The 24,876-nt window shown below is 38.5% G+C and overlaps 1 protein-coding gene across 6 annotated transcripts in view; it reads right to left on the bottom strand.

The window, feature by feature from the left end:
• MLLT3 (MLLT3 super elongation complex subunit) overlaps positions 1-24,876 on the bottom strand; it is a 140,024-nt gene that overhangs the window by 75,407 nt on the left and 39,741 nt on the right. For all 6 annotated transcript variants that reach the window (XM_083817976.1, XM_083817974.1, XM_083817972.1 and 3 more), the window contains exon 3: positions 1,596-1,678. In XM_083817976.1, coding sequence (XP_083674102.1) covers positions 1,596-1,678 — 83 coding nt within the window. The remainder of the gene's footprint in view (positions 1-1,595; positions 1,679-24,876) is intronic.

Raw genomic sequence — 24,876 nt, 5'->3', positions numbered from 1 at the left:
CGAACTTCCTAATTCTACATGCTGCTTGAGGGTGAGCTAAGTTGTAATTACTGATGCCCTCTTGATTTCAGTCTAAACAACAACTCCTGAGGAGAACTCCTGAGACTCTCAGGTCTCCACAGTCAAAGGCAATCAGAAGTCTGAGTGAAAAACAGAAAAAGAAATGTGGGGCGGGAAGATTTCTGTAGAGATGCTTCAATGAATCAACGTCTTCTGACTTGGTCCACCTGGTTTGGGGGTGAGCTCTTAATAGATGAGCTAAAAAGAATATTTTTGTTTTCTTTAATAAAATCTGATTTCTTGTAATGAATCAAACTGCTTTCATAACTGAAACAGAGCCAAAAAGCATTCCGAAGAGGTCAGTCAACTTTGAGACATTTCTGCTTCCCTTTCCAACAGGGAACGGGGTGGGTAGACTGAGCCCTATTCCTCACAGATTGATACAGGGAACATATCAAAATTAACTTCAAAACCTACAACTTAGAAAGCGCCTCAGCAGAATTATCTACACCTTACACCTTGACAGAGTTTCTGTGAAAGACAATACTGGAACTTCTACCTGAAAGCACACAGAGCTAACAAAGTTGTACTCTAACCCAAATTACATGAGCAAGGTTCCAGCAAAAAGTCTTATTATGCATCTGTTTTCTTGTCATTTTAGCTTTTCACCAAGCATTTGACATATTAAAAGTAATAAAAAACCGACTTGATTAAAATGATGTTATAAAATAACTAGGTAAGTACCTTAGAAGCATATGTGAAGTATAATAGGTCCACCAAAACACATCATATACAAAAGGAACCTATAATATTGCAACTATTAAAAAATTTTTCATTAAGTCTAAGATATCAGGCAAGCTTTCTCTTCTTTAATTCCACCCAAGTCCAATTCTTTTCATCTAAACAAGTTAAGAGTAACAGAACCCATTATGTACATTAAAGGAAATCTCTGTATTTGCTATCTAAAGGACTGCACTTACTGTGCAGTATTTACTTAGACTTTAAATTTGAGATATCACAATAATGCAAGCATTGTAGAATGACACTAATTTTCCTTTTAAACTATGCCCCCTGGTAATGTTGAGTAGAATCAATGTTCATGTATAAGCTAAAAGAATGTTTTTGCAGACTTAGGACACAGGATTAAAAAAGACTCTCTATCAAAGACCAAAAAAGTGAACAAATTATAAAGATCAGCAATACTCACAACAGAACAATGGGTTCATTATGAAATCAACATGATCAAGATCAGCTTCCTTCAAATTTTTAAAGTGGCTTTTGAGCTTCCTGAAGCATTATTTAAAGCCTGTCTACTTTTGAGTAATGTGTTCTTCTAAGTATCTACTGAATAATTCATCTTCTTTAATTTACTAGGTAATCCTAACTTCAGAGAATTATCTACTAAATATAGTTAGATATTTCTAAATGTTAGTGACTTTGAATTAAAAGCAGTTACAAATGCATCCTTAAACCTTAATTATAACTGTGTTTATGAATTAAAATACACATCTTAAAAGACTTCTATATAGTTTTTGTTTTAGTTTTTATTTTTGTTGCTTTTTTTTTCCTGTTTTAAATGAAAAGTGATTCCTTACCTTATTTTTGAAGTAAACCTCAATTGGCAAAATGAAACCAGCATACCCAGATTCTTCAACTTTGTAGGGAGGATCCTTACACACTGAAAAAGAGAAAAACATCTATTTAACAGAAAGGTTTGAAAAACAAAACATGAGTAAATAATCTGCAACAACACTTCCTTGAAAACACTATTAGAAAGCTGCACATATAGTAGGACACTTTTGCACATATCCTACTGGTCACGCTTCCTGTAATGCAGCCCAGAAAATGGTTGGCCTTCTGGGCTGTAAGCCCGCACTGCCAGCTCATGCTTAGTTTTTCATCCACCAACATGCCCGAGTCCTTCTCATAAGGGCTGCTCTCAATCCATTCTCCACCCAGCCTGTATTCATGTTTGGGATTGTCCTGACCCAGCCACAGCACCTTGCACTTGTCCTGGAAACTTCATGAGGTTCACACATGCCAACCTCTCTCAAGCCCATCCAGCTCCATTTGGATGGCATCCCTTCCCTCCGCATGTTGAGCATACCACACAGCCTGGTGTCATGGGCAAACTTGCTGAGGATGCACTCAATACCACCGTCCACATCACCGACAAAGATCCCAATACTGACCCCTGAGGGATATGACTCATTATTGGTCTCTACCTGGACATTGAGCTGTTAAGCCATTGCTGTGAGAATGGAAAATTTGGAGGATTCCACCCTGAGAAATTTACATATGTAGAGGGCAGAAGGATTGCCCTTCATGCATTCATAACCTAATACTAATAAAATCCTAATTCCAATAAATGTAATTTAAATAAATACTTAAATTAGAAGTAATGGTAATAAAATAAAAATCTGTATTGTCAGGGTAGGCAGTGGGAAAGCATGCAATACGACACGATGACTTTACAGTACGTAATGAGAACCCTGAGGATGGTTAACTGTTTCATTACGTTAAAACAGTATCCTGGTTTACCCCATAGGATTCATAAATCTTACATAGCAGAAGGTTTTACCAGATCCAATATACAACATTTACCTTCAAGTTTCAGTTAAATGCAAAGGCTTTTAGTTCCATGAAATCCCCATTGTACTTAGCTTGAGCTCTCTGATAAATGGCAGTAGCCTGTCAAGCCAACCTGGTGACAAAAAGCATGTCTTTAGAGAGCTTGAAACAGAAGCTTTCTCTTTCTCTTCAGCTGCGTGACAATTTTTATAGAGAATTGATGTTCAGGTAACAAATACAAAGATAGGGTGACCTTGAGAAACCATCCAACTCCTGCAGCACAAACTCATACACTTCTAACACTGCATTGATGTGCACGACAACTAAAGTGCCACATCATCTCAGCAACATCACACGACACTGACAACTTCTCTGCTGAAGACTCATAGAAGGATGTAATTCATACACAAGGATTGACTTCTTCAGAAAGTTGCTCTAGCTCTTTCAGTCTTAACCCTGAAAGAAACTTCACACTGCCACACAGATCGTTTGCTAGTACGTGTGCTCTTTTCAGAAGTGCCTTTTAGCTGCTCACTGCACTGTATCAGGTGTGAATTAAACTATTCATATACATCATTTGAAGTGTGTCTTGCAATTAACTGCACAAGACTGAAACACCAAAATTACTCTTCTTTAGCAAAGTGCCATAGGTAAGCACTTAATACCTTCTATCATCCCAGAAAGATGACCAGGCCTTTCTGAAACATCCAGAAAAATAACTGCTACCATGTTCTCCGCAGCACAATCAGCGCATCAGCTTTCCGGGGACATGCAAGCTTGGTTAATCTCCAAGTAAACGAACACAAGTTTTTCCTACTACCTCACCATTCTCCTCCTGCTTCGCTAGCACTAATCCCACGCAGTGACTTCAAGAATAAGGAGGACTCCAAGTCCCTGCTCATCTGCTGCAGTTGTCTATCACTACCCTACTTATCTTACGCAGTCAAAGGAAAGGGAAAAGGACGATAAAAATGGAGGAAAAATAATCTCTTTTACAGAGTTATTCTTCAGCACCATACACTTCCAGCAACAGAACTTATTTTGGTTCTCTTGGCAGGAAACAAGAGGACCTGTAGTTAATAAAGTGGGATTTGAAAATATCTTGTAAAAAAATACTAAGATGATACGTCAAAACTGAGAGGTAGCTTCAGATTGACAAAGCTTTTAAACTAGAAACTAAACATTTTAACTTAGAACCTCAAAGTAATAGTATATCACCTTAAGCTGACATGTCTTCCCTTACGAGGGCTTTGTAGCAACTGAAAACATCAATTTAATAGTCTTAGTTAAACATAGTTAGAGTTTATAGTAACATATACTGACAGCTTTTCAAAGATAGAGTAGCCCTCCTGCTCCTCCTTCACACTCAGAAGATACCCTGAGGGGAAAGCCTTCCTGGTATTATTTGAATGCCCATACAGATGTAAAGACAGAAGACTGAAAGCCATTTAAAAAAAGAAGATATTAAACATGAGGTATTTATCCAGATGGAAAAATAAAAACTTTAAAAACTGTAATACATTAGCTGCTACAGATATTTCAGGTTCCATTACATAGTATGCCACAAATCATATATATATATATTTTTTTTTTTTTAAAGTCACATCAACTTCTTCCTGAGCACTTAATTGGTGCAGAAAACACTGTCAGCATAAATATTTTTCTTTTTTCTCTCTCAAATCTCTCTTCTTTCAGATTTACACAGCTGTAAGCAATACTGAATAGTACCCTGTCAGAGTTTCACATTACAGTTCTGAAAATAAAGTCTGTTATACTTGCAGACTTGGTTGAAACTTGGGCAATGGTCTACAAAACCTCTAGCACAAGGAAACTACTCTGCGTGCCTTCCCAAACCAAAAGGTGGGCTTTTGAAAAGATGGAATTCTACAGTCCTGTGGTTGAAAGCTTCCTGGAAAAAGTTAAATAACTGAGCAAAGCTCCATGAGCATAGACTGCAACTACAGTGAAGGCCATGACAATTTTCTTACTTTTCTTGTGGATGCTGCTACTACACATACTGGCAGACGCAGCACCTTGGTGCAGTCTGCACAAAGACCCACTGGTGTAAGCTCTTTTTTGTTTTGTTCAACTGTCACAGCTAGCAACCAGGGTTCCTGTATCAGCATGTGTAGGTTAACCAACAGGCAACCATCCTAACAAAGTTTGGTGAGTGAGAAAAACATAGGTGGCAGGAGTCAGGTAACCCACAGAAGAGAAAACAACAAGAGAGAAAAAACACTAAAGAAAAGAAAAAACAAGAGCAATTTTGTCATGTTCAGACCAACAGAGTACAATCAGCAACAGAAATTAGGATGAAGTGATTCTGAAGATAGAAGAACCCAGAAACTCTAACAGGCTTCTCAAAGCTTGTTAGAAAAGCAGCCACTCTGGACCAACTAGATAAGCAGAAAACAGTGCCATGCTAGAGACAACCTCCGCCTCAGCCAGAAGGAGGGAGGCATTTCCCCAGTGATTGCTCCACTCCTCTGAAGTGGCACCTACAAATGTATTTAAGTACCAAAGAAAGAAAGCCTCTTGCATAATGCTGTCACTAAGAGTTAATAATTTTGGTCAGTTTCTGCTACACATACACCACCACTCTCCACCCAGTGAAAAGAGTTTATACAATGAAAAGGCATTTCCTTCCCCTCTCCTATATACTTTGGATAGGTGTTCCAACTTCAAGATAGTCTCTATGTTACTTACTTAAGGCCCTATAGATTCCTACAGATCCAGTAAAAAAATTAGTTCCTGCACTAAGAAAACAGTTCCAGAGAATATCATTGCTGTGATGCAGCAAGAAGCAGCCAGCAATAGGAGTAACTATAGTTCACTTATAACAGTGTCTCTTCTCATGAGAACTATAAGGGTCAGGCAAAGTAAAGAAAAAGCAAGAATATTTAGATTTATTAAGGCCCAGTGCTCTCAGGAAAAGCACATTTTGTTTCCTGTGTAAGGCAAGACAGTTTGTAACACCTTGCTGTTGTTGTACCTTGGTCAGAATTCAGGATCCTCCATAAAGGAACGCTTTAATCTTAGGTATTGGAAAATGCATTTGCTATGCATTTGCTAAACATAAAACTCCAGCCCCCCAAGGCAATTTTAGGTGCAATTTTGAAATAAAAGTTATATAATGGTGTTGCATAGATTCCTAAGTCCATCCCATCTGATCATAGGTTCATTTTATTTCTGGACAAAGGTTAGTACAACAAACAGCAACGTTAGTATGTTTCAGGTTAAAGGGGAACTTTAACAGGGCTCTTAACTATAGAAAAAGCAAGAACTATACCAAATTATTATAGCAAAATAATGCATGGGAGCTCCAGACTATCCGAAACTAAGAGAATACACAAACTGTTAAACTTGTCCTAGGACAAGAATTAGTTCTCAAATAGGTGAAATGCTATTTTTCCACAATGCTAGGGAAGCACACACATGTACGTATGTTTGAGTGCCACTGCACAGATACTACCTTACAGTTACATACAACCCTCGGGTGCTCACCTACAGTGCACTGTCACTTAATTTCCCTTGATACAGGACTATTTAGACACTCAGCTACAGTCCTAGCTATATTAAAAAACACTTCTAAAATAATAGGAACAGGCAGAAACATGTTGGCTATAGTGCTATGTTCATTCTGACCAACTTTTCCACACACACACCATTGCAGTAATTTGCAGTTGACAAAAACACTTGAAATGCTCCTCTAACAGAACATGCATTACCAACTACAAAATATCAAAGTGCATCTTTAAATTAAAATTGCAATGACATAACCATCACTTACACATGATTTTATTAGCAAGGATTCATCCTCTACAAGATCTCAGGACCTGTTTTGGTAATATTGTCTGTTATGCTCACTCTGCACAAACAGATGCAAGTGCATAGTTCTCATTCAATGCACTCTGCAACTAAATTCTGGTAATGTCAACATAATGAATCACCCAAGATTAGAACATGCCAGGACAGGATTTGTAGTTCTAGATTATCTATGTCCCCTACTTGTCAGGGCAATATGCCTTCTCCACAGCTCACATAAATGGATTAATTCATTTCTCTCAGATGTTCTACTTCTTTATTCCACAAGTGAAGCACTATGTTTTCCATGTACACATTCCACGTGTTGCATCAGACGTTAACAAGGATTCATTTTTTATTAGTAGTAACCACACTGAGGCCTGTGGAAATGAAAATTGTGGTAATAGCCATCAGTTTTAAAAGCTTTAACAAGAGATTTGTTTGGTACTCCAGCACCAAACACTTTGTGTTTATTCCTTGATGAAAAATACAGACAGAATGAGTAAAGAAAGGCAGAAGTTCCTTTCAGGCGGATGCTGGCAGAACAACATCAGGGACATGCAGAACTGATCGTTAAAACTCACAGATACTTTGTGCACACGGCAGAATAGATGATGTGGGTCCCTGTAGGAATTGAAGACTTCTGACAGAGAACCGGCTTTAATGTAAGTTTTTTGCACTGGTAATTTATAGATTCTTGCCTACAATTTGCTCACATCACTCACCCTTCAACCAACTTTCCTGCTAATTATCATCTTTGTTAAGGGACATCTTACTATAAAGGAATGGTATTTAAAGGAATGGTATTTACTTTCAGATGAAGGCAGACTGCAGGACCGAATCTCTCCTGACCTAAGAAGTTGGTTTTAAATATTCAGCTGTGATTTCTACAGAAGCTTTTTGACCTTGGTATCTACTGCCACATCTTCCCAGCTGGTGGGCTCCAGTACTTTGACTCCATACAAAATGAGGCAAGGGAGAGTAGCCTTACTTCAGGCACACGTCAGTCATTAATACCAACAAATTGCCAGGCAGGTTCAAACAGCAGCTAGCAAAAATTACTGAGTTGAAAGCGGGCTAAACAGTATCTCACACTAGGAATAAAGTGTTCCCATTTGCTTAATATCTTACGCTGACAAGCCTTTCATGAGACATACACAACACTGAAATGAAAGTACAGGGGGATCCAAGAAAAAATTAAGACTAAGCTGTCAGCATTGTGTTTACAGTCTCATTAACTTCCCTACCCCACATACCGACTGCCTACATTCCCACCGCTTCTACCAGTTGGATCAGATAGCACGATAAATAAAGCGAACCCTAACGAAGACATGGAGTGACATTTTCTGTATATAATACCTACATACTGACCATTGGATACCCTCATCAACTGAAATCAAACATACAGAAAACAGGAGGAAGGGAAGCAGAAAAACCTCTGTCATGCCCAAAGGTTTTCCAAGTCCAAGTCTAACTGGACTTCTTAACTCAGCACTGGCCTTTAAACACTACTAAGAGACCTGCAGAGAGGGTTTCTGAATCCTTTCAAAAACAGACTAAAAAAGGTAAGTTACTAAACACAGTTAAATAGAAAAGTTAATTTAATGCCCAGTTAGAACTCTGCATTTGCCTCCTTAATTCTGCCCCTTCGCACGTGAAGGCAGCAATAAACCTTGAACACTCAGCTGCCAATTTCTGAAACACAGCAGAGAGCTCCCTACATCCCCCAGCTCAGGCAGAGCAACTTACTGGCAGCATTGTAAATGCAAAACTGAAATTCAGAAGACTTTATAGATTTTTATGTAATTTAATAATTCTCACCACATATATACTATCTGCATGTCCAAGGAAAAGAAATAAGAACAGTAAACTCAACAGATCTAGGAAGTCCTAATAGGAAGTCCTAACTTGACTTTTTTCTGCAGCACACACTCTGTGCTCTTTGAAAATACAATCACTTTTGACAAAATGAGACAAGCCAGGACACCTCAAGTGTCTTCACTGTTTCAAAATGCTGTGCAAGCCCATTCAATGCACAGACGCTGCACGTGGGAAAGAACACAACTTCTGCCACAAACCGTAAAGGAGAATGGAATCTGTACTGCCAGATGACAAGCAAGGGCTGCCTTACCTTGGAAGTCTCCTTTCATGTTTATTTCAACAGTATAACCTTATTTCCCAGTTTTGCTGAAATGGGAGACAAGTGGGGAAGGACTAAAACGCTCCACCTCACGTATCAGATTCTGGACTGACACTGTCTGGCAGTTAAATCACCGACATGACCTTGTGAAATGCCACATTTTACTGTCATGTACCACCCCTTCCAGGACTTCCACCAGGAGGAGCACTTCTCTCGACCATCCCAGCATCCAGAGACATCAAAAGATATTTCGGCACCTGCAAGCTTTCTAATTTTTCCAAATGGTGCAGAAGCTCCACCTCTTGACTCAAAGTACACAGACTTATCTGGCTAGATTCTGCAATGCACATGCAAGCAACAATCCTTAAATCACCATAAATCTAGGTGACACTTTACATGACAATTAAAAAGAAAGTAATGTAAGTAGTTCCAGTAACAAAAGCAAGCTGATTTCTGAATGGCTATAAAGTCTCCCAAGCTAAACCAGCAGTCTCCAGCAAAAGCTAAGCAGGGGAGAATTTCTATTCAAAGAAGATGAAATAAGGTATTTAAAACTAAGAAACAGTGGAGATTTGGATACAACAGCACAATTCAGTTACTGTTCCCGAGAAACAAAGGAAGTGTTTGAAATAATATTAACTAGAATCTAAGAAAGACAGTCATTCAATGAAGTTAGCACATCCTGATTATCTGTTGCAATAGCATTCTACAATTACAGGAACAATATACATTATACCCCTTTATTGTCCTTTGAAGCCTGAAGACACAGCAATGTATTTTAACTTAGGTCAGCAGGAAACCACTTATTACTAAAGTATTTCAGTATTAATTACAATAATTCTTTATTCATATTAAAATAATTGAAACACACTAGACTACATTATCAATGTTGCTTCTGCCACTTCCTTGATAGCCTTCCTGATGCTGTTCAGAGCAGCTGCATATGAGATCATGAATGCTAGTCCACATTTTACAGCTATTTTAGCAATTGCACAGTGGGACTGAGAAAGAAAAATAGTGTTTCGGGCATGTTTTGTTAAGAGCATTCATGAGCAGATGGGAAAATAAGATAAATATGATAAAGCACGCTACCCCAATTTAAACAAAGCACTGATACATTAACATGATACGATCTTAAAATTATAGAAGGGTACGGCTAAGGCTGGAACAACTATTTACGCTGTGTTTAAATGAATGTGCCCAATTGTTCTGGCTTTCACTGATCATTACTTCTGTAAGAGACCAACACAAAGCTGTACAACTAAAAATAACCCCTAAGTACACAGATTTCAAGTCTGTGTGAAAACCCATTCTATGATGACTATGATGCAAATGTACACTCCAGGGCATAAACACAGCTTAAGAGCTGTGTTTGAATGCAAGTAAAGCCTATGTTGTATATGTTGGCACACGAGTAATGATCCCAACAATTATACTATTTGGTTATTTGACATTTTGAGCGAAGAGAACAAGAGAACAGATTGCCACCTGAGACTAATGATGAGAGCATTGTAAAGAATAATCATAGAAAAGATTTTCTTCGAAAAAAATTAAATTGTTAACACCATTTCTGACTACTATAGCACACACGCCCCTTTATTTTTCTGCCTACAATAAATACAAGATTTTAATGCCTGAAAACCAGACACAGCTATATTGCTTCTGAAATACTGCAGCCCTACACACCATGTAGCTAACAAACTTTCCTGCATACATATAATAGAAAAGGGAAGAGGAAGAAGTGTAGATCAGACCTTAAAAGCAGAAAATCTTTAAAGTGGTACACAGTCCAATCCTGAGTAATTGATTCAGTTCTACTCCAATTCTAGCATGAAGAGAACAAATAGATCTAGAAAATCATCACCTTACAAAATGCTACATTCCTAAAACTGTATTTGTACTACTAATATGCTGGTAATCTGTAAAACAGTGACAAAAATAAAGTGACAATGCTGTCCAAATATACATTTGATAGATTTTGTCTAGGGATTTCTCTAAGAAAGCAAACAGCTTTCTTAAGCATGAAAGCCATTTGTTCTGTACTCTTTCAACTGTGTTTTAAAAATGTCAGGGAAAAAAATAGACAAAACTGCATAGGTCGTTTTCTTTAAAAGAATACACACACAAAAATACCTGTAAGACTATTGACTGAAACATCAGTAATGCTTTACTTGCTTATGTAGTATAGATTAAAAATATTTTTCCAGTTCAACGACAAGAATTTCTTGTTGTAGACTTGCACATAAGTGGGAAACAGGCTCCAATGGCATAAGAGAAGGAGAATCTGAAAGTACAACAGCACCTGGAGATTCAAACAGGCTGCCTGAAAGACGAAAAATAAGAAGCCCCTATTTCATTTTAACCTTGAAGCCAAACAGTTCTAACAGACTACACTACATGGTACAGTTTGAAATAGAAAAATTGCCAAATGAGATGCGGTTGCTCAGACATTTCACACTAAAAAATAAAGTAAAATTTTCATCCCTCAGAACAAGCCAGGCATTGCTTTATACGGTTTCACTAAATGAGTTAAGCTATGATTCTAAAGTTTAAATAATCCAGCACTGACAAAAACATAAAAAGTATTCACAATTTCAACACAGGTTATTCTGTTCCAGACTTAAACCAAATTTAACATAGGAAAATAATTAATGATACTGAATGGTTTGTACTGAACTGTTTTTTCTCTCCTGTCAAACCAACTGAGCTATACACCTACCAAACAAAGCCTGAACAAATGAAAATGTGAATACAGATAACAGCTTAGGAAAAAGACTTAGTAACCCCTCTTACTATTCATCCCTTAACCTTCTGAATCTGACCTTTACTGCTTCAGCTCCAATTCTTTCCCTTTGCTAATAGCAATACATATTTTTTCTCTTGATACTCCTTCAGAGCATTATTTCTCCGTGTATTTTGTGTGACTAAACAACAGCTTAGAGAAAAGTAATTCAGCATAAACACCTTGAACAAAAATTCAAGTGATGAGACCATCCATACATGCAGAAAACAATCTCACACCATTGTTTCAGTTATGGCCATGACTCAACAGTATTTCAGAGGAACAGAAGACTACACTTTTCTTCAGTTTTGATGAAGAGAATGTAATGTTTTACGTTGTGTGAAAATGGAGCAATGCAAACAATTCAAATCTGCAGAATTATGTACTCCTGGAAGTAATTTGCTTCAGTCTAAGAAAATTTCCCCCATTTAACTAACTCCCATTTATAATTCCTTCTGGCATTAGAGTACACATTGACTAGACTACAGTAAAACGCTCAAGTGGCAACTGGTGTTGCAGACACCTTCAGACACTTGCATTGTCTGCTCACAGCTTTTCTATATCAAAGCATACTCCCTCAGACTTCAGTTATCCAAAACATAACTTCCCATAGTACATTTGATTGATAACTAACAGTACATGAAGGGTTTTCAAAATTTTGGGGGTTCCTTAGGTTCCTTAGCTTCCCTTTTTTTTTTTTTTAACCTACTAATTGAATGATTGCTCCAGGAAGTTGTCTGAATAGATGCACCTTAGGTTATCTTCCCAACCTGAGCTCTCCAGGTTGGAAAAAAGGCCACCCCTAAGCACAGTATACATGCATTCCACTATAGATTCAGAAATAAAAAGAGACGGAAGCACTTATAGAAATGTACCCAAATCAAAGTAAAACTAATCAAGCTTCCTCACTCATTTCTCTGTACGTTTCTGGAAGGACAACGGTTCTTTCCACCAAACAGATGTTTTAAAAGTAGCTTTCTATGTTAAAGACAGGTGATATTTGTTTTTTTAAATTCAAGATGTAGTCCGTATTTAATTTAACATGGATAAGCATGAAATAGGGCCAAATAACAGAAGCAAGTTCGCCTGATTTTTTGCATCATCATCATTTTCTTTAAAATTACTCTTCAACCTAAGCTAGAACTCACATGCTAGACAACACATCAGACAAACTGTCTCCTAGAACATCTTTTTTTTTTAAAAAAGACAAGAAAGGAAAACAACAAACCCCCTTTTTTTTTTCAGTAAGAAGGTCACAGTGTCAGATATGTGACCGTCTGAGGCCTCATGCTGAGTAAACATTAAGAAAACCTCTGAACATACATAACCAAATATACTACAAAGAAAATGCTAACAATAATAAAATTGTGGCCGTGAAGACTCTTAATACACAGGAGTAGGAAAAACAGAAGTGAATCCAGTAACATATGCCATGATGAGCCCCACAGAGAGCTGTGAAAGGGCTGTAAGGTTCAGAGGAGAACAATGAACTGGAGAAGGGTGAGTGAGCAATAGGAATTGTTCCAACACCAAATTTTCATCCCAGTCTTCAGGAACTGATTTCAGCTGATAGCAGAGCTTCAGTCATGTGCATCAGAAACTAAAGATGCTTTCTTGGCTGTTCACCAGGGCATGTCAACATTCAGTGCCATTTAGACACACCAAGACTACAGGAAGTAGATCAGTTAGATCAGTCACAACGTTTTCACCCGTGGGAACAAATAAATAGTCTTTCTGCTATTTTAAGTTATAAGACATGCACTCATATCTCTGCTATTGGTTCTACAAGCAAAACCCAGTTAAATGTAATTAAAAAGAAGACTAAGAAGGGCAGTGAAAGGACATTGTTGAAAAAATACATACCCAAAATTCTGTTTTTAGATCTCACTACTACCCTCCAAAATGTATTGTAGTTACTTATGGAGAATATTTACATGTGTACGCAAATGGCATCGTCGTAAAATACATTGTGGTCCACACAGGAGTAGAAAATGAACATCTTGATTCTCCCCCAGCTGTTTACATTCCTATTACGATGGCACAAACGATGAAACCTCCTTTTGCTCCAGGATAGACTTTGGAGAAAGTAGAAATTAATAGCATCTTTTCCTTGCAGGAAATATTTGCTTTACTCAAGACCAGGAACAAAGACAGATAGACCCTATCTGATCCAATTTATTTTTTTTTTTAAGAACGATTTTCAGTACCGCACACTCTTAAACTTTCCCACAGATAGAGTAAGCTTAAAGATTTCAGACATAAGAGATAAAACAATAAAGGCCAGCAGAGATGTCCACTGTACAGTCAGAGAAATAAAGTGCACACAGAAAATGTACTGCCCAGTAACACAGAATGTACGTGGCAAAATCAGTTAAAGGAGCCCAAAACTTGAACACAGTATCATGATGACACTACCTACTCCTACCTGAAGGCTTCAGAACCAAGAAAAACATCAGGAGGAGCTGGAGAAGAATGGATATAATGTACTACAGAAAAAAACTTCTGTGAGGTGATAAATACAGAACACTCAAACTGGACAAAAATGATTTTTTTTTCTTTTAACTACAAAGGCAGATTTATTGACTTTTGTGATTCTTAATGAGCTACTTTCAACACATAAGTGCTATTCACTACATTTATTAATGGATGTAAGGCAGGTGGCCTACTGGAAAAAAAATCTTGATAAAAGAAAATTAGGTTAAGATCCAATTGAGCATTATGAAGAAAACCAGGTGACTTCACACAACTTCTTGTACTGAGCAAGGTAATAACAAATGAAAATCAGTGTAGAGAGAAGCATATCATACATTCTAAAAGGGCACAATTTGAAACTGTAATTCCACTTTAAGTACCTATCAGTTAGTACCATAACCTACTTATGAACATGAAAAGTCAAAGCAATCTCCATGTGAATCCGGTAAATTGGATGACTGGCTCTTACAGTTAATTATACACCTGCTTTTCTACAGTGTAACATAATTATTCTGGTAACTGAAATTGCTCTAATACTTGTGAGGTTTTCTTTTATCTATAAGATGCTATTCAAACAAAACCTCTTGATATTTCTGTTGAACAACACCCCAAGCTTAATATATTTCTGTATTTAACATCTTCACTTTCCTTCCCCTGCAAACCTACAAAACACAGCTTATAAAAGCTCTTATATTCCTCATTTGTACAAATTACATGTGCTTGCTAAATTCAAGTGATAGATCTCCTTTGATATGCTAATGAAAACATCATAACTACTGAAATATGCAAATTTCACCTTTCTATCTTTACCGACTGCTTTTACAGTATACAGAGGAGGTTTCCAACAAACCTTCAATCTTTATCTGCAAGTGGCCTAAGCAGAGACTTTGGGGCTACAGTATCACCACAGGTAATTAAATGGATCATTTCCATGAAGATACAGAGGAAAAAAAGCCTTACACTTGTATATTAACCCATACCGAACATTTTCTGCTCTCTCTTCTCCAACTTCCCTCCCAGAAGGCTGCACAAGAATTCATTCTTCTACTCCTGCAAGCTATAATTTACCACAGGAACACCGTAAGAAACACAGCTACTACCCTTCTAGGCATTCAGATAACCTTCACCTTACCACACTGAACGCTTCACAGCCACCAATCTGTTTTATGCATTGAAAACATACACAGTTGTGTAGAAAATGTGATGTCAGGATGCCAAAACAATCTGTTCAATTCATCAAGAACACTTAAACCTTTATTAAGATGGCCATCTGAGGCTAATCTTTGCTTTTTTTTTCCCTCCCTCTCGCTCTCTCCTCCTCCTCCAGGGTTCCCAAAATCCTTGAAATAATCATTTTTATACATACGTTGTTTTCCACATTCTTGTTCCATCAGCTTGTGGCTGGTAGTTCAGGGGACATGGACTAAACTTGATTTTGGTTCTCTCCTAAAGCGGAGGTAGTAACTGAAAACATCAATCTTTGGGAATGTGTTGTACGAGCTTTGCTAATACTCCTATCTGGTGGCCTTCTATGATGCAGTGAGTGCATCAGTTGACAAGGGAAGACTGACCAATGCAATCTATTCGGACTTCTGCAAAGTCTTTGACATGGTCCCACATGACATCCTGAACTCTGAAGTGGAAAGAAGGATTTGAAGGATAGACTATTGGCGGATAAGGAATTAGCTTGAAAGTCACACCTAGACAATGGTGGTCAATGGCTCTATGCCCAGGTAGAGGCCAGTGATGACCGGTGTCCCTCAGGGGTCTGTCTTGGGACTGGTGCTGTTTAATGTCTTTATCAGTGACATAGACAATGGGATCAAGTGCACCCCCAGCAAGTTTGCAGATGACACCAAGCTGAGTGGTGCAGTCGACACAACAGAAGGAAGGGAAGCCATCCAAAGGGACCTGGACAGGCTGGAGAAGTGGGCCCATGTAAACCTGATGAGGTTCAACAAGGCCAAGTGCAAGGTGCTGCACCTGGGTAGGGGCAATCCCAGACATGAGTACAGACCGGGAGAAGAAATCACTGGGAGCAGCCCTATGGAGAAGGACTTGGTGGTTCTGGTGGATGAAAGGCTCGACATGAGCCAGCAGTGTGTGCTTGCAGCCCAGCAGGCCAACTGCGTCCTGGGCTGCATCTGCTGAGCGATGGACAGCAGGTGGAGGGAGGTGATTGTCCCCCTCTGCTCTGCTCTTGTCAAGAGGTTGCGCCTGGAGGGCTGCATCAGGCTCTGGGACCCCAAGCACAAGAAGGATGTGGACCTGTCCAAGTGGGTCCACAGGAGGGGTGATGAGGATCAGAGGGCTGGAGCACCTCTCCTGTGAAAAGAGGCTGAGGGAGCTGGGATGCTCAGCCTGTAGAAGGGAAGGCTCTAGGGAAACCTCACCACAGCTTAAAGAAGGCTTTTAAAAAAAAAAAAAGATAGAGAACAACTTGTTACTTGGACAGCAGTGATAGGACAAGTGTGAACTTATCCTTAAATCAACAGAAGGGATGTTTAAATTAGATGTTAGGAGGAACCTTTGCTCAGAGGGTGGTGAGGCACTGGCACAGGTTGCCCAGAGCAGTTTTGGATGCCCCATCCCTGGAGATCTTTAATACCAGGCTGGATAGGGCTTTGAGCAACCAGGTCTGGTGGAAGGTGTCCCTGGACATGTCAGGGATGTTGGAATTAGATGGTCTTTAAGGTCCCTTCCAACCCAAACCATTCTATGATTCTAAGCCAACTTGCAGCATCTTCTAACTCCTTCAGGCATGCATAGTCCACCCCCTGCTATTTTCTTTTATATTGATTATCAAACTTTAATTAGTTTAACAATTAGTCCATTGTTTTGTAAAATTCTATTTTGCAGGGATTATTTTTTTTGTTTTATTGTTTGTTTTTTTTGCACACTAAGCACGTAACAGCACCCACAGTCCTTCAACCCAACTAAAAAAAACCACAATTGTCTTCCTGATTGATGGAAAGGGATGACGTTTGTTTTATAAAGATAAAAGGTCCTCCAACTAAAACAAGCATACAGGAGCAGTGTTTCCCCTATAAGGATCATGTTAGTGTGGAATCCCACCATATTTTTGTTCAACTGAATAGAGAGACAATTCTAAACAAGCTCAAGGCAAGCGTAATAGTAACAGTTTAGCTTGAAGTATTTAACCAAGGAATTCATCATTAGTACTACTGGCATCAACTTATAGAGGATTTGGGAGGGGGGGGAAGGGGGGAAAACAACACCTTGTTCAAAGTCATCCATCAAATCAGTATCAAAATTGAAAACAGATGTAATGGCCGCTGACTACTGTTCAAGACATAGCTCTACACACAGAAGACTTGTATTTTGCTAGACTTTGGAGTCAAACCTGAACCAGGCTCAACTAAAAGATAACACCTGTTTTCCTACTAAGATAATTCTTTTTTTTCCTGTGTTTTGTTTTTTGTTTGTTTGGTTTCAAATGTGGGATCATCTTAAAAAACAAACTATAAACATTTTGTGATTAAAGTAGGAGTTTTCCGAACAGCACATATAATTTGCTTTGTTACTAAAGCAATGGATGAAAGATGACGAATCATTAAATTTTATGCTGTAGAACGCCGCAAACCCAACATGTATTTAAGTCACAGCACAAGACCTGCTATTATCACAAGATAATTAGAAGCAATTGAATGAGGTCATACTCAATATAGATATTGAAGTATGTTTATACATACTACATTACAGAGTGAAATAATTGAGTCACACTTCCATTTCTTCAAAATGTAACAGCACTAGGAATTCCTAAACAGATTTACTACCTGATTTATTTGAGCAGTGTATCAAATATTGACAATTTTGTTCCTAAGCAAAACTTATTTGCAAGTCTTACACTAGTAAACTGCTTTCCTAAAAAGCCATTTGCTTAAATATTCTTAATTGGTAAAGCATGTTTTCCTAAAAGGAAAGAGACTTCCAATCTTTTGATATGAGTCTTAAAGAGGAAGCCAGAATCCTAAGCAATGTTACTAAATGTTTCAATTATACCCTTTGCTATTAAACACTTCATTAAAAGACAAGTAAGCAAAAGCATGCTGCAATCAAATCCACTAAAAGCAAAGAAGCTACGGTACTGTATGGCAGTCATTGACAGCAGCTCAAGGGTTTCAAGGGAGAAACAGGATTTTTACATGGTTACTCTTTACCGGGGTGAACTGCCTTTGTACAGGATAGCGTCCTCCTGACTCAACTTTCCTCAGCATTGGTTCTTACCAACATATGGTAAACAGATGTGGAAGGAAAAAAGTGTTGGGAAGCAGAATCTGCAAGCAGAAAGTTAATAAGATCAAATTAAAGTATCAGCTAATTATTTTCAGTTAGTCTTCCTTACTTTTATAAAGGGAATACTCACTCATACACAAAACCAACTGACCTCTCTTGCTATTCAAAACAATCCCTAACCTGCAGGGGTATTATTTTCACTGTTTCATACCTTGAGGGAGTTAATGTGTATTGACAAAGCAATCATGTCCAAGGGTAGTTGCAACAAGTGAGATTTTGCCATCAATATCCACATATTGCACCCAACACAAACAATAGGGAGAGGGTCACTGCAAGTGCCTTTTACAGGCTGCAATATGAAGTGCTGAAAACAGCACAAGTGAGTAATGATCCTAAAAGCAAAGCCACAAACCAAACAGCATCTTCCTTAGAGAAGTACGACACCCTGCCTTATCTAACAGCCAAGATTTCTTTTGCATTCTTAGTTTGGGTGACTATAACAGGCTTTCAAAAATTATCCGGTTTTCCATCAAGACATCAACATTGCTAGAAGGATCAAACAACTGCTGCAAAACACAGTAAGGACAAGATATATGATGCGTTCTTCCCCTCAGATTTAGGCTGGAACAACAGCTTGGTAAAAGAGAAAAAAGGAAGCAGTTTCCTCTCGACATTGCCAATCTTTCATTGCTTTCCATTCAACATCTTTACCTATGTAATTCTCATTCTTTAATTTTACTATGGGAAATTGGCCAGTTTTTATGTGCCACAAGCACTAGTGTTGTGAGTTCTCAGCTAGCTCACTCAAAAAAACATGGTTGTATCAAAGCGTCCCTTATCCCTTCTTCTCCCACACACTTTCACAAATACCCCAGACTTTCACTATCTCATCGTAAGCTTCAAAGTAAAACTGATGTTGAAATACCTCTTGCAACACTTTTTACAGACATGTTTGTACATGATACTGCATGCTCAGGGGAGGGTATCTGCCCACATGAGTATGTGCATCATCACGTCTGTGGAAGTACATGTTCTCTCCACCACGCATCTTAAATAATCAGCACAAGAATAACACATTTATGCTGGAGTAGCAAATGGCTAAAACTAAGCTTGATATTATTTCATGACAGTGCTAGTCTAACTTGGAGAATGCGAAAAGAATTCAGTGACAACATGGAAGTACCTCAACAGTACAGGAACCAGTTACTAATACAAGGGATGGCCACTCAACATATTTTACCAAAATCTAAGACATTCTTCACTCACAGCATGAGTTGATTCAGGGAACCATTACCTAAAGATCCTGCCCACTGGATGCTCTAACAGTTCTGAAGCTCTTCCAAGGCAGAATGGTGCCACCAAATCAGTAACAGAACACCATGCACACACATTAATATTGATAGTAATTGGCTACCAAATCGAAAGTCTTTTTTTCAAAGACTACAGTGGTGGTAAGAAATTAAGTCAGACTGATGTCAAACCATATTGTTTGTGCAGTTAACAGCCTGTGGAGACCCCATAAGAAGCATGTTATCCAAGACCCTCTTAAAAAAGAAAACAGCAACATAAACACAACACCATCAACAAAAAACAGGTCTTAATTCAACAAGCTTTTAATACAAATAGAAGCTCTAAAGGAATTCTCATGCGTAGTCTCCAGTGATGCAAAGCTTAAGCCAACATGGTTATAATTCTGCCCCAGGCTGTTTTATAATTATACTGCCACGATCAGTAACTGCTGGTCAAATTTAAAGTCACATATCACATAGCTTTCATAAGCCCAGAATCTTTTTGCTCACTCACCTTCACAACATCACAGAATCATATAATGGTTTGAGCTAGAAGGGACCTTAAAGATCGTCTAGTTCCGGTCCCCTGCCATGTGCCACCCACCAGATCAGGTTGCTCAAAGCCCCATCGAACTTGTCCTCGAAGAACTTCAGGACACATCTCTGCAAATCACTGGTGCTCAGTGAAGCACTGTTCTTGTACAATGCATTTGGTCCAAACTAGTTTGATAGGCACTATAGTTTCTATCCACAAGGTCTCCAAACAAGGAAGAAAATCTCACTACACAGAAGAGAAACACACAATTAAATTGAAGAAAAAATACGAAATTATGTCCTGAAAGCTCTATAATAAGCTCAGTTCAAATGAGCTTCTGTAACAACAACAGGCAGAACTACGTTAACAGCATTTTCGATGTGCTCATTTGCACAACTGACTGCATACAGGCAGGAGGAAGAGTTGTTAATCTGCTGGTCTTGCATCTGTGCGGTATTTTCTATTCTTCATTTTTCTATAGTTAATATTTTACTATTTGTTTTATAATCTATTTTCTGTCAGGAAAGATGTACAAGCTAGAGTTAATGCTTCTCTTGGCTCCCAGTTACAACCGCAAGACACTAGTAAACGTAATTATGCAGCCTTAGCACTGCATTAGCAATTTCTTGCAGCGACTGTAAAACAGAACTGAATGACAGCACTACAAGCGTTTAACACGGATCTCCTGGTGATTGTTTATGCTGTGGACAAAACACACACACTCTCTCCCCGCCACACACCCCAAGCAATCAGTGACCATCTCTAGGAGAGCTGGACACCCTCAGGGAAAGGTCAGGTACCTGGCAGTCAGTCAGAACGCTGTACGAGTGTATGCACTCGGTACTACAGTAATCAGTGAAGGTAATTTAATTGGTCTCTTCCTTCTTTTTTAGCAACTTGAATTCATTCAGAGCTCTTTATTGTTTCTACATCTTTCTGGCATGAGGCTTCATTTACAAGTTTTTCCTACCGATCAGATTTATAAACGACTGCATAATATTCACAGCATCCTACGAGATATTCTGTTATTATATTTGGCAGAAGTATGAAGGTAACTAAAGAACAAGGCATAATTCATCTTTTCTTACTGTTTGATATTTGTATATATTTTCACAACTGCAACTATCTCACTATCACATTTAATAAAATGCTCTAACAGTAGCGATTTTCTGCCAAAAGGCAGCACCAGCCCCCAAATAAAAATCAAAAGGTAAACCAGGGACACTGGGTCTTCTATAACCTACCTTTAACTTTCGTCTTTGATAGCCATGACAGAAACTGCTTTCACATCTTAGTACAAATATTGCCCTATCCACAGCATCTAACAAAAGGTGATCAAACAATTCCACACGATCGTCACTTCTGAATAAAAGGCAAATTTTCCAATAGTCTTTCCCAGCTCTAAGATCTGATTACATCACAGACACTGCAAAACTTCAACTTGTGAACAAAACAGGCAAACAAACTAACCTATTGTCTGGAGCTTGCTGGGAAACTTGGGACACAACCAAACCCTTTCCCTAATTTATCAAGTTGCATCTTAAATAGGCTGTGACCTGTCTCCTCACTGTCCATGCTAGCACGCAGTTCTTTGCTCACTTCTTTTGTAATGACATTTCCTAGTAACTTCCAACCCAGAACTATCCATGGCTGCTTTTAGAGATTAGGTGAACAGGAACCACCAGTGCTTCTTTGGTACGGGAAACATGCAGAAGGGCTCCCATCACCTTTAATCACCACCTCTCTTTGATGGAGAAGTCAGGAACATAACTTGAGCACTCAAATGCCAGCAAACTGAGAAGGAAGAGATGTTCACAACCAAGCCTGACCCCTCAGAAAGTAGGAAAGATACATCTTCAGTTGTGACCGGTTAAAACTACAAATAGTAGAGAGGTAGGGGGAGAAGGAAGAAAGGAAGGAGAGTTTAATCTGCTAGCACCTAAAGCTGTATCAGCTTTAGGAAAGAAAGAACGGAATGAAAATGTGTTAACTTAGAGTCATGTAATGAACAAGCAACAGCGTCTGAAGAACCCTGATTCCCTGTTCAACTGAGCACATATACGAGACACTGGGTGTTGTAATGTCCCAGCACATGGCTACTGCAGTGCTGCTTTCTTCCAGGTTCTCTCTTGTTGCAGTCCACGTAAGTCAGTAAACAAGCACACTGAAAAACACCCTTCCTCAATACATACTACGTACCCATTCCTCTGCCTCTCATTATTCCCTTTCTCGGGTATACAACTTGTCAGGAAAGGCTTACTAGCACAGTCTTATAAGGCATCTGGGCTTGAAACAAACTAACAAAAAAAACAAAAACACTCCAAGGATAGCAACAGAGTTGTAACATGGTATATGTCAGGCTGTTCTCTCACTTCCAGAGGTATTTTCAGATGCTTAAGAACACTGTTACAACTGAAGAGAACAACTTTGGCAAGCAAATGACAAAAACAATTTTTGTAGTCTAAAAAGTGCACAGAACCTTAAAATAAGAGCTCAAGCTCAGCTTTCATTCCAGCCAAATGTAACTGTATACTTACTACACATGCTTTTTATTTCTCTGGTCTGCAAACCATTCCTGTCAAATCCCAAAAGCAAGCATTCAGTCCCAAGGTCACTACAAACACATACTTCTCTCTCTTCCTCTCTCTCTGTAAATCAGTTTTGGTACATTTTTGGAGGATTTTCAGTCTTCTTGAAGCAACAATAAGGCTTTTCACCATGTCAAATTGTTATTCTAAATCCCCCAAAGGCCTTTATTACTGCTTTATGGGCCTTTGTTATTGCAGTGTAATTGCTACCTTCCAAAACTGCTTTCTGAAAAGCTTGTCCACAGCCACTTAGAAAAGCTAGTTGGGAAAATGTGCTGGCCTTGTATTTTGAATGTCCCAGCACGTGAGAATGTTTCTAACCAGACCAGTGCAAGAGACGGACAGCTAGTTATTCTCTAGTAAGTCATGGCTCTAACTCAAAGGAGAAAAAACACAGCATATAAGTTACTATAGAAACTTGTGCCCTCACTCCCCTTTCCACGCACTGGATTTGATACAGCAAGCAGTGCTCAGCCTTTGAGTTAGCTACTCACTTGCCCCTCACCCTGACTCACCACACTGCTCACCACCACCCAAATCATCCACCTGTCCACAGGACACAGTAATCCCAAGTGGGTACACATTCTGTGGTCACAAACCTGCTGGACAGAATAAAAAGTGGTTTAAAAGGATTTTTCACACAAAACTGCATATTAAAATGGTCATTTACAGTTAAAGGGCAATCACTAAAATTAACGACAAATTTACACACCCACAGTAATCTCTTAAGAGGTGTACACACATCACTGGCATTATTTTAACCTACAGAGTATCTGTAACAAGGGCTTTCAAAGCTGCATTCTCAATATATTTCTTATTTTAGGAAAATGACATGACAGAGAACTTTAGAGAACTCCTCTGCTTATGCTTTTATATAGAACTATGCTATGTGCTGGAGATACTTTAGCTGATGTTCAGTCAGAAGAACTGGAAAAAAAGATTAAATCTGGGGAAAGGGGAAAGGCAAAGGAAACTGTCTCTCTTAGAAAACATCGAAAAGTCATACTGATGGAAAAAAATGCTTTACAGTGATAGTTCTTCTCTTTGACTTCAGATTACTTCAATTTCCTCCCTGAACCTCATTTCTACTACTGCCCCTGTTCCTGCCTTCTCCTGTTAAATGAAGATTTTGCTTTCCAGTTACTCAGAGTGCTTCCCCAGTTGTTTCATAGCACCTGTCTCAAAGATGACTTGTTCTCCCACACTGGAACTGGAAGAGAGTATAGAAGCTACATTTAAGAAGGGAATAAAACAAACTACAATAAACACTCAACTTTGACAAGGAGAGAAAGCCACTACTCTGCTGCTGTTACACAAATTAGCAGAGACACTTCTCTTATAAACAAATATCTACAAAAGACAGTCGGAATGTCTATCTGCTGTGTCAATCCCCTTACCTCCAAGCAAAGCTGGAAATCCTCTTCTTTTAAGCTGAAGCTAAGATTCAGTGTTACTGATTTTTCCTTACTCCCCTCCACTCTCATTTACTTGCCTGGAGTGAGCCAACATAGAAGTGCTAGGATTTATTGTCTCAAATAGTCTGCTCTGCTTGATGTTCACCTTCATTTTTAAGGGTTTTCATTTCATTTCAATTTAGCAGGGTTTAGCTAACTTCATTTATAATTACTCTGCTCTATACTTCCTATCCATTTTGCTATTCCTGAGAGATGAAGCTTATTTCTCAATTTTTTTCCCAGCAGACCTTTGGAGAGTTAAGCAGATGAAGTCAATCACCTTTATCAATTTTTTTAAGTAGTGAAGACACAGCCAGCTTTTTGTTTTACATTCTCCATCTATTAATTGCACTACTGCCTATCTGATCTCTACCTGATCTAGACGACAAACTGATTTGCCAGTCAAGCAAAAGACAATGGGAAACAAGAACCTTCCAAACCCTATATATACATACTACCTAAATTCAAAGAAGTTACCACTTCAGGCTTTACATCTTCATGCTAAGGCAGACCTATTGTACTACCATGTTTTATATTTTTAGATTATACTGTTTAGCTTCTCTAAAATCTCTTCCCATGTTGCAGCCAAAGAACTGTTAAAAACTACCTGAGAAGTTTAAAAAGGACACCACTTTGTTAACTGACAGTGCAGCTAATAGCATTTATAAAGGTAGAAGCAAAGATTTGCATTAATTCTAATGACAACCCCCCGTATGTTACAAGACAATTTGTACTTCCATGTCTCAAAATAATTTCTCCTATTTTTGCGTAGCATATTTTTGTTTTTAAGAAACAAACGTGATCTAAATATTCATTTAAACAAGTGTACTGCAGACATGCAATGAGTTGTAGCCATGATGGTTCAAGAACCTCAGAAAGTATGCTGACTTGCTGTAAGCTTAAGTTGACAAAAAAAAAGAAATCTGGTAAGTTTAGTATAATGCCTTTCCTCATAATTCACATCAAAAGAAGAGAGCATTTCTG

This window comes from Anser anser (assembly GCF_964211835.1).
Source record: "Anser anser genome assembly, chromosome: Z".
NCBI lineage: Eukaryota > Metazoa > Chordata > Aves > Anseriformes > Anatidae > Anser > Anser anser.
The sequence above is the reverse complement of the archived record's forward strand: the minus strand, read 5'-3'. Positions and strand labels throughout refer to the sequence as shown.